This window comes from Triplophysa rosa, linkage group LG21 (genome assembly GCF_024868665.1).
Source record: "Triplophysa rosa linkage group LG21, Trosa_1v2, whole genome shotgun sequence".
NCBI classification, from domain to species: Eukaryota; Metazoa; Chordata; class Actinopteri; order Cypriniformes; family Nemacheilidae; genus Triplophysa; species Triplophysa rosa.
Window position 1 is genome coordinate 13,032,854 of NC_079910.1, and position 11,887 is coordinate 13,044,740.

The 11,887-nt window shown below is 36.8% G+C and overlaps 1 protein-coding gene across 1 annotated transcript in view; it reads right to left on the reverse strand.

Annotated features, from left to right (window-relative positions):
* Positions 1 to 306: 306 nt before the first annotated feature.
* cables2b (Cdk5 and Abl enzyme substrate 2b) overlaps positions 307 to 11,887 on the reverse strand; it is a 24,357-nt gene continuing 12,776 nt past the window's right edge. The window contains exons 3-9 of the mRNA XM_057363066.1: positions 9,604 to 9,681; positions 6,780 to 6,888; positions 6,495 to 6,648; positions 5,939 to 6,033; positions 5,229 to 5,335; positions 4,488 to 4,692; positions 307 to 4,284 (exon numbers count right to left, since the gene is read on the reverse strand). Of these exons, the coding sequence (XP_057219049.1) occupies positions 4,144 to 4,284; positions 4,488 to 4,692; positions 5,229 to 5,335; positions 5,939 to 6,033; positions 6,495 to 6,648; positions 6,780 to 6,888; positions 9,604 to 9,681 (889 nt within the window). The 3' untranslated portion in view covers positions 307 to 4,143. The remainder of the gene's footprint in view (positions 4,285 to 4,487; positions 4,693 to 5,228; positions 5,336 to 5,938; positions 6,034 to 6,494; positions 6,649 to 6,779; positions 6,889 to 9,603; positions 9,682 to 11,887) is intronic.

Below are 11,887 nucleotides of genomic sequence, written 5' to 3' on the forward strand. Positions count from 1 at the left end.
TTTCAGATTTATGCCGGATTTATTGAATTTATTTGTTTTACAAATGAAAATTTGAATTTTTTTCGCATTTCCCATTGATTTTCAATTGGGGTCATATTGACCCCAAATACCAGATTAATGCATTTTGTTTTTACATACCTTCAGAACAACCGAATCAAACCCAGTTTTTTATGTGAATAAAGATAGGAAATGTAGAAAAGTAACAAAATCTTATTCCACTGAGATGAAGGGAACCATTTTTTTGATTGGGGTCATATTGACCACAAGGAGAGATTGAGGGTTAATGTGCATGACAGTTGAACAAACTGATAATCAAACGACATATTGATTGGCTACAGGTGACAGGATTTATTCAGTCAGTATATTTTCCCTGTTTTAACAGCTGGTTTATGTTCTTAAGAGCACATTTTTACAATAAACATATTAAACAAGACACATGTGCGGGGCATCAGAGGTTATAGAAATATCACAGTGTAAAGAACGAAGTACTGTTTCTTCCAACTTTTTCCTTTACCAAATCATTGATTACAAAAACTAACAGGCACTTTAATTGAATGTTTATATATATATATATATATATATATATATATGGTATGTATTATACTACCATTCAGAAGTTTAGGGTCAGTGACTCATTCTTTATTCATAATGTAACTTTGGGAACAATGTTAAAAAAATAGTATTTTCTAAGTAGCAACACTTTGCCTAGAATTTGTAGAAATGTTCTCTTTGCAATTTATCAAATTCTCATCTATGCTGGGCATTCAGCCAATCAAAACGTATCATAAATGAAATTTAGTATAGAAAGAACAATTACATTTTTGCCAATAAAGGTAATTTAAAATACTTAAGCATATGCTTTTAAATCAGGTGTCCTCAAAACGTTTTTTCCCCCTAAAGCCCCCCATTGTTTTTAACGATTTTCACAGACCCCCTCCCACTCACAAAAACATAATTTCTACAAAATAAAAGATTTTATATCTTTACACTTTTAAAAATAAAGGTGCTTCACAATGCCATAGAAGAACCTTTTTTTTGTCTAAATAGTTACATAAGAACTTTTAACATCCGAAGAACCTTTTCGTTTCACATAAAGGTTGGGAAAAACGTTCTTCAGATTAGAAAAAGGTAAGAAAGAGATGCTTCAAAGAGATGTTTAGAGAACCTTTGACTGAATGGTTCTACGTGGAGCCAAACATGGTTCTTTTATGGCATCGCTGTGAAGAACCTTTTAAGCACCTTTATTTTTAAGAGGGTACATTAACTGGAAACGTTTATTCATCATATAAACGGTCAATTAATAAGAAATAATAATAATAAGTTATACTATGGTTAAACAAATGTTTACTGTGTAAATGTGTACAAGAAAATGTCTACTATAATGTATTGTAATTCTTTGTTACTTGTAATCTACAATTCGGTCTCATATCTGTCATAATGCCATGTTGGTCGGAACTGCACCCAAGTTTTTCACCTACTGTTGCACTTGTGTATATGGTTGAGTGACAATAAAGGGATTTGATTTGAAATATCTTGTTTTTTAGTTCTTAAAAATGTATTTCATTGCTCATTTTGTCTAATTTTAAGGAACCCTTGGAAGTCAGCTGGGGCCCCCTGTTGAGTACCACTGCTTTGGATCAAAAGGTTTTTAAGATCATGAGAAACATTTTAAGTGAAGTGACCCTGAACTTTTAAACTGTAGTGTATACATGCAGTCTTAGTTAACTAAGGGACTCTTGAACATGCACGCACAACATAGTCATCAAAAATCAAAACTGTCCAATCCATGTGTAACAAAATTCCATTCAACTTTCATACTGACACACTGTGGTTGCAAAAGGTTTCCTGTAGATGGCAGCTGCAACCCACAGTTAACAAAACCAACACTGCATGCACACATCAGACTGCTTCAAAAATGTGCAAATGTCTTAGTTTTGACCGCTCAAGGTCACAGTATCTCAACAAAGAGGACACATAACATAAAACAATACAATACAATCATAAAATATAACATAAACTGTGGACAACAATAACAGCCCATAATACAGGTATGTATAGATACAGTATGTGGATTCAAATATATTGAGTGACAAGTGTATAAAATACATCATTTTATAAAGGAAAAAAGTCCCTAAAGCTATGACTATACCACATGACTCTTTCACAACAACAGTTTTTCTGCCGGCTACATAATATCACACAAAACAAGATTGTTCCCACATATAAACTATTAGAATTGGCTGTGATATGTTCTGTGATTAAATGGGAAAATAATCTCATGTGAAGTATTGCATAGATCGTAGGGGGTGCAAGGAAAACCCTGTTCAACATCAACAGAGTGTAATTCAATGGGTAACACTGTCTGGTTATATGTCCCATCACAGAGTACACAGAGATGTCATGTCTATAGGTTAAAGAGGCCAATATAAATATCTTTCTGGATGCAGGCGACAAACAAACAGTTGCCTTTTGATTAACTATATACAAGCAGTTTACCTATAAATGAAAACTCTACTCTACTTTTTCTCCATGAAACACAAAAGAATATAAGATTTTTTCCCCACACAGTTCATGGTGAACAAAAAAACACCAGAAAAGCACTATTTAAGTCATGCTCCATATTGCAGGTCTTTTGAAAGCATACAAAAGATGTATGTGAGGAACAGGCCAAATCTTAATTTCCTATAAATTCAAACTTGGCAGTAGACATGTGTCGGTTTTCAATAATGCAATACATCGCGATAATGAACACATTATTATTAACACGCACAGTTTAAAATACTGTCAATAAGTACCTTATTACCAGAATTGTTTAGATTTCAAGAATGCACATTAGCTTCTTTTCCATCAACAAATTTAATAGAGACAGAATGAAAATGTTTGGGGCTTCAAATATTAATACAATATCCATTATATGAAAGTGAGTAAAGCATGGATTCTGTTATCGTAAAACAGAAGTCAAATATTATAAATATTTATCTGGACTAAAACACACCAGCCCAAAAAATATAGGTTTAAGATGTTCTGAATCTATATTATTGTTCTTTACAGTTATGTTCTTTTGCATTTATTTGGTTACTTTATACATTGTTATTTATTTGTAATTATTTAAAAAACGTCTTGAAATGTATTATTAAGAGAAGAACAGAGATGTTTCTTAACCTGTTTTTGTCCAAAAAAAAATCGACACCGTAATAGTACAGTATTCCGCGATCGTTGTGACATAAAAATAAATACCGTCACATGTCTACTTGGCCCTGTGTGTGATGTCAACAATGCACACACGCTCCTTGTATACTGTCATTGCATAAAGATTCTCCAAAAATATTCTTTTGAATTCTATAAACAAACAGCAAATTAAGGTAAAGAATGAACCAATAATAACTAAATTTTCATTGTTAGGTAAACCATTCCTTTAATCAAAGCCATAAAGCTTGTGCAGCCTTATAACACCTTTTAGAAGCATGTCATAAACCTGGAATAATAATCGCTGTCAAAGCTCTATTTTAAAAATACAACACAGCAGCACTGCCAGCGTGCTTTTCAGAAATGAGCTCTAATATAGAGCACTCTGTCCAATAAAGTGCGGTCCAAACAATACGGCTGTCAAAAACGTGAAGAGATTTGCTTTCAATACTACGCTAGGTTAATGCTGTGGAAGTACGCTACGAAAAAAAAGTGCATATTCACGTGACAAAACCTTCGCTAATGATTCCTGTATTACTGCATAATGTTTAGATACAAACTACGGTTTGAAAGTGCTTTCGTGATACAGTGAACGATAGGTCTAAAATGATACAAAAGAAGAGATCTACATTAAATAATGTTATTTAGGATAAATAGATACTGTATGTTATAAACAAGTATGCTAAAAAAACTGAAGCTTGAAACTTTTCATTCGATTGTTTTAAATGAAATTTGTAACCAAAAAAAGATTTCCTCAGCCATTTTCCCATGGCGGTCACAAAAAGTGAGTTAACACTGGCCTGACCGCTTAAAAAAGCATCAAGTAGATCATAGATCTTCAACAGAGTGTTGTGATGTGCGTTGCCTCTGACACCTGAAACTGCAATGTCAACCCACAGACATCCACTCAATCACACCATATTCACATCCGTCCAAGCCTCTGATTCATCGAACACATCAGGTCTGCTGGACCAGCCTGCGATAGTGAGGCATGACTTTACTCTCCGGCAGGTAAAGCGCCATTTCTAGAGCCACCAGTACAGTGAACTCGAACACGATCAACTCTCGACGGCTTATCCGGAATCTCTCCTCTAATTTCTATAGGGAGAGAAAGATAGAGAGAGCTAGTTAATAATCCTTATGCTTAATGGAAATGGGTTTTTCAATAATGAATGACCGAACGTACACAATAATTATGAACAAAAATCACTGAAAATGAAAAAACATTAATTTTGCATTTGACACAAAGAAGCACGAAATCGAGATTATTGACAGATGCAAAAAAAAAAAAACCCACTCACATCAATCAGCTGTTTGACTTCCTGTTTCTTTAGGTCACTGCTGATCTTGGCGGCGAGCAGGAGGCACGCGGCCGTCACCAGCTTCCTGTTCTGCTTGTTCAGATGCCCCTGTAGAACCAGCTTTTCGAAGTACACAAACGCCATCGCTATGGTGACCGGCTGCAGACCAGAATCCTCCCCCACTGAACGAATTTCTCTCTTCAAGCTGATGATGGAGACAGGAAGACATAAAACATTCATCTGGATAAATTTCATGATGGCTTTTTTGTTATGAAGTGCTCTCCATCCACACTTGCATCAATGCCAGTGAGTTGCCATTTTATTCTATTGCTTTATATTAAAGTATTGTGGCATGTGATGCGTGTGATCATAGTTTTTTAACAATATAGTTAATAAGTCCTCACTGTGTTTTTACTTTGAAAAAAACATTACTTTACTACATACTATTATAAAGCATATATAATACGTTTTACTACAGTACATTTGATAAACCTTAATACTTAGGTACATAAAAAAATCGTATACTTAATTACTTTTACTCAAGTAGTGAAGTAAAGTTTTTCCTAAGTAAAAACTATAAAATAAAGTACAGATATACTTGAAAAATATACTTGAATAGAGTAAAAATACTTAAGCACTGTACGCCTCTGGTCCCAGTAAATAAAGCAGATATAGAGAAACATCATATGAAAATAGAAAAAAGGCACTAGCTTTCTGTCTCTGCCTTGTCTGCATCAGTACCTTCTGATTTTGCTCAGCGTGAGCTTGATGTGGGGGAATTTTCCCTTGAAAGTCTCATTCATGTCTTTCTTTAGATCCGATGGTTTGACGTACTCTATTACTGTAGTCTGTGTGTGTGAGGGAGACAGAGAGAGAGAGAGAGAGAGAGAGAGGTAAATAATAAGGATTCACATTAGTGACATACAATATAGAATAGATTATAAGAACATTTCAAGACTACACATTAAAGGTGTTTGCTGAATAAATGTTATGTTTATCTGTGTCTGTAGGTCAGTGCACAGCATTTCACAACACAAACCCTCTGCGAAAAGTGAAAATATTTAGCAAATTATGATTGCAAATCCCATGAAATCTTTCATCATCAAATCCAAATAAAAAGGAAGACGATTATACTTTTAACACAAACATTTAGAGTATTTGTCATTTGTTGCTATTTTTCATGTTTTTTTGTCTGGTCGGGACATGGTGTTATGCACAACAGTGGAATTTTCAGTGTTGTTTCTCATAAGCCCTGTTTCTCACACATTCGCCTTTTTACGTTGTCATATTATGTGTATAGGTGTGAAGTCACGGCGCAGATTGCATTGTTTAAAAGTACAACAAAATCTGAGAAGCAGGAGACAAAACAAAAACCAAGAGGAATTCCCATTCAATCTATTACATAAATGGATCTCATTTGTCATGTTTTCTGTTTCGTTTTAGCATCTCACCATGTATGATGCAAAGATGAGAACTCTTTTATGTTTCCCACACGGCCACTGGGGGTCGCTGAGCAGGTTGGGGTCATAATCGCTGTCCTCAAGGCCTTGAAAAGAGATAAAACAAATCAGCCTATCAAACCACAGATTACAAAACTTTTTTTAGCGTTTAAATGCATTTCTAAAGTATAATTGTTCTGTTTAGACCCATTAGAGCTATATTCAGCCACACAAACAGAACAACAGCTGAAACATGCGCTGCTAATGTAGGGTTGCTAAATACAGTACGCAAAAGCCTAAAAGAGCAGTGTTTGTGACTCACATACTTATTTAAATACTTAAAATAGCAGCATTAGTAATTATGACACACACTCTCGCACACATCTGCGTCTGAGACGCTGTGATAATGTCCGTGGCTGCCAGGCTGATTGAAATATCCCAACCCACTCTGTGAATAATGAAGTATTAAAAGCTTTATTAAGCCCCCATCAGTTATTATTACACACGCTTCTAGAAGTCTACTAGAGGTTTTTATAAGTATAGCTGTATGTGTCAGTGTGTGACATACCCAGGTCCAGGCCCACAGCGCTGTTAAGGCGGGAGGGTGGATAACTGCGAGGGATGCTGTTTCTGGAAAAGGGCACGGGTAGAGTGAGATCCACCGAGGGCTTGTGACGGGCCAGAGCGTTTGTGGGGTACAGGAACTGCGCGTACGACACCGTCTACACAACAAATAAGATCATAACCACCCGTCAGTCAGCCTGAGACATCCTGACAGTCTCTTTGTGAGGAGATGTTGGGCCCGCTGACAATCTCTGACAGAATGATTGACAGGTGAAGCGAGAGTGCTTACCCTGCCGTACACGCCCAGCTCCACCTCCTCCAGGTCAGGAAACATCTCTAGTGTGGTGGATATCCCGCCAGAAGAGTGTCTCCGACGCTGGCCGTCCAATAGAGGGTCACTGAGAAGAAAGAGAGAGAGTTATTGATGTCATTTTTGACTAAATTGTACTCATTTGTGACTCCGTGACAGTCCATTCACAGTTGACTAAAAATACAGGTATCCAAACCTTTCTCTTTTCTCTCCTGACTGAAACGAGCTGTGAGAAACTGTGTGTGTTATAAGCACGGACACCCTTGCATCTCCTATCTATACTTTCAGCCTGTTTGCGTAAATGGCTATGCAATTTCCCCTTTCGTTTTATCTATTTATGGACATACACCAGAAAAGGAGGGGAAGTATGAAAGAGAGGGAAAAAAGATTTTCCCAAGGTCTGTTTCCATGTTCCAGTATTTTCTGCATGAAGGGAGGGGGGTTGTTGATGGTGTCATGCCATCTCAGGGATGTGGGAAACATTCCATCTGGCCATATTTGTCCTGAAACCCACCCTCCATCCAAATCCCCAGAGAAGAGCAGTAAGACCTCATGAACTGAGCATTCAATGTAAAATGTTATGCATTTGACAGATGCATTTATTCAAAGCGATGTACAGTATAGAGCATTTCTAGGTATATGATTTATCAACTCGTAGGGAGCTACCTTACTGTATAATGCCGAAATGTAATCATCTGAAATTACATCATAACTGAAATGTAGATCTTACAGATTCAACACTCTGCATAGACACCAAGTCGCAAACAAACAGTGTACCACACAATAAACACGCTGGAGACTCAAAGTTTAACATAAGCATTTTGCAAAAATGCTATTAATACTTTCAGGTGTTGAATTGATTTTTTCACATTGCATTCTGGGATTGGGATAATAATGGGCTAGTTGCACAAGATGGCGCCGGTGAGCTTCTGCGACGCCAGGATCGGCAGATTAATTTCCGGTCGTATAACACTATTGAGTTGTTTTGGCTTAATGAAGTGCTCAGCAATGCAAAGAGGATCTGTCATATCGCTTATAAATTACTTTATTCTTTTTTTAATCTTAAAAATCACCCATATTTGCTGGCAAAAATCCCCCTTTTCTCATACATTTGTCTGCCGACCCTGGCGTCCCAAAAGCTCGCCGGCGCTATCTTGTGCAACTAGTGAATTGCTGAAACTGAATGAATGAGGCATTTATATTGCACTTTATTGTGTATTGCTGTTGCAACTAACCCTGCATCCAAATCACAAACTATTCAGTCCTAAATAGTATTCAAAATTAGAACTAATATGTCCCTAGTCGTAGTATGTTGAATTGGGTAAACATTTTGGGGGGGGATTTTCCATTTTTGGATAGGACAGTTGATACAGACAGGAAGCGATGGGGAGGAGAGAGGGCAGGAGGATCGGGAAAGGACCTCAAGCCGGGAATCAAACTCGGGTCACCCGTGCTATATGTGCTAAATGTCTGGAGCACTGTCCACATGGCCACAGGCTCTGAACTGAGTATCATTTTTAAAGTACCCGTATAGTCTACTGTTTCTGGTGAAAACTAAGTGCTGATCTATGCATACTCTTAAGTAACTGGTGCTTCAATTAGTTTATAATTGAAACTACATAGTAAACATGACATAAGAAATAAAAAATGAAGACAAGATTAAATGCAATGTTTGAGTGTATTTTGATATGTGTGATTATTAACTAGTGCATCTGTGAAGCAATGGTCACCTCCTTTGCATGTTAGTATGTCCCAGGACTTACACACTTTTTGCTACGCACTAAAATGTATAAACTTTCCTATAACAAAAACAGTACGTACTTGTATGGCATAGTATAAGCAGACAAACTGGGATGCTGCAAAGATATTTGGTAACACTTTAATACAGGGACCAATTCTCACTATTAACAAGTTGCTTATTAGCATGCATATTATTAGTAATATAAGTATTATCGGCTGTTTATTAGCACTTATATAGCACATATTCTGCATGACCATACTCTACATCCCTAATCTCACCCAATACCTTAACCTATAACTACCTTACTAACTATTAATAAGCACCAAATTAGGAGTTTATTGAGACAAAAGTCGTAGTTAATGGTTTGTTAATAGCGAAAATTGGACCTTAAAATAAAGTGTGACCCAAAAAAAGTATACAGATTTGGAACAAATCCGGGTGACACTTTAGTATAGGGACCAATTCTCACTATTAACAAGTTGCTTATTAGCATGCATATTATTAGTAATATAAGTATTATCGGCTGTTTATTAGCACTTATATAGCACATATTCTGCATGACCATATTCTACATCCCTAATCCCACCCAATACCTTAATTTAACAACCACCTCACTAACTATTAATAAGCAACAAATTAGGAGTTTATTGAGACAAAAGTCGTAGTTAATGGTTTGTTAATAGCGAAAATTGGACCTTAAAATAAAGTGTGACCAGATATTTTGACGAGGGTTCAAGCATCATTAAAATCCATTACGGCAATTTGTATGCAGCATAATAGCCATATAAAAACACACCAAGAGAATATAAATAGATGCCAATAAATACATAAATAACATAAAATATCATCTAAACTCCCCTTTTATTGCACTGCACAAGAAATAAACAAATATTTGTATCGGTTATTCTTTATTTCAGTCAATCTATACTGACTCTATGGTTGCCATTGTAAATTTCTGGTGTACTTGGCACCAAACCGTTCTTCACCAACTCATCCTCACAATATTCAACCAAAGCCAATGACCTTTCATTGAAGTATAATATATGTGTGTGTGTTCAGTACCTGATGTGGAAACTCTCTCCATACGGCAGCACTGAGAAGGCAGCACACAAAGATCTTTTGGCGCAGATGAGTACAATCCTGTAATGAACACAAGAATACAGCATAACACACACATAATAAATCACACACCTCTAATCTCTCAGTACATTCAGATCTGTCTCTCTCTCTCTCTCTCTCTCTCTCTCTCTCTCTCTCTCTCTCTCTCTCTCTCTCTCACACACACACACACACACACATGTTGGGTTTCCATGTTTTATGGGGACATTCCATAGACGCAATTGTTTTTATACTGTACAAACTGTATATCATATTCCCTACCCCTAACCCTATTAGTTTTAATTATTGCCATCTTTGTGGGGACATTTTGTCCCCATACCGTAGGGTTTACCCTTCCCACACACGCACGCACACACATAGTCAGAACACCTTCATCATCAGCCTCAGAGAGGCATTTCTGTCTCACAGTCTCATACACAGACACAGTGTTTAAAACTGAGGACAGCTCATACCTTGAACATAACTTGCACACAAAACACTTAGCATTATTAATTTTGAAGCAAACTACAAACTATTTTAATTTAAAACCTACTTCTGCCCTCTTGTGTACAGCCAAACCTCCACAAACACTCATAGGAAGTGTGGTGGTATCTGTGTCACATATTTTCGACAGCATTTTAACCGATCCTTCGAAATACAAATGACACTGGATAACTTATTCTATCGAAACCGGCATATATGATGATATGAAGATCTTTCACTGGTAAATATCTTATTGGTTATACTTTTTTTTGCCTAATCCTGAGACCCTGTGGATAGATGGATGTGTGTGTACAAGAGCCTGGGAAAATGAACTGGAAAATAAGGACCGTTGTTTGTTCAGGGATATATATATATAATGCGAATGTAATAAATGTATCTGACGTTCCGCAGCTGGAAAGAGGCCGGATCTCACAGAGAACAAGCACAAATAAAAACCCTTAACATTCTTAGGGTCAGCTGTAAACTAACCCTAAACCCCCACTAACCATAACAGCATTAAAGTACCCATGAAATCTTTATTAGCCCACAATACTAGGTTTGCGGTGAACCGTTTTGTTACAATCTGTGTAAGTCAATCCATAAAAAGTCTCTGTAATCTTTAGTCAAAATCTGAAAACTTTCAGTTTGACAGCTTGGGCAGAACATCTGTTAACTCCTCCCCAACAGTTGTCGATCTGTAACAAAGTCCTGAATGAAACGCCCGCTCTCCTATAGATCCAATAAATTTGCAGTGGAAAACATGAGCCACGCCCTTTATTTTTTCTAGTTCAATATTCCTGTTACGCGGAAATACATCACAAACACTGAAGCAAAGACGATGGCAACTTCTGCTTCACGGGAACTCCTTCAGCATACATGTTATGAGGCAACCCATCAGATTTATTCCCCACGCCAAAATTTACCACAATTTCCAATAGTAATCTGTTATTTAATATAAAATTCAGAGAAATAAAATTAACAATGTGTCATATAATAAATTGGATTGAAATGATAATGGTAGACCTTATGAAGAAAATAGAAGTTAGTTTTTTCAGACTTTATTAAGACTGGAAATCTGTTTAGTTATATACAACCTACATTTTATGTGCATCTTTAAAAAAATAAAAATTCATCCTGCATTCATCCCATCACCTCGGCATGACAGATAATAAGTTTGATTTGAAGAGGAGAATGATTACCAATGACCCGTCATGAAAAATACAACGCATTAAAAACATTCAGATCTTTACTAAAACATTCATGGCTTAAAATCCAGGAAGCAGACTTAAGGCCCGCCATCATGGTTTCAATAAACGGTCTTTCTAGACTTAGGAGTTCTTTAACTTGTGGTATGTTTTCACATCTTCACGCTTAAAATGACATTTTGCGCAATACATTTCCTTGTACAAATAATCATTCAGGTGTTTAAAGTATTTGTGTAGAAACTGTGAGTGATATGTTAATAATCTTACGTAAGCACAGCATAAAGCAAGTGTTGAGAATTACTGCCAAACAACACCCTGCCATGTGAGGAAAGAATGATTCAGTGGGAAAACATGACAAGTGTGGGAAAAGACAGACCGACACGTGCACAGACATGATCGGAGAAAATGACATAGACCCTGAGCCATGTGACACAGACCCAGCTATAGAGCTGTTATCACTGGTTTTGACTCCTTCAAAATACATGCACGCGCGCGCACGCACGCACGCACACACAGAGACAGAGACAGAGAGAGAGAGAGAGAGAGAGAGAGAGAGAGAG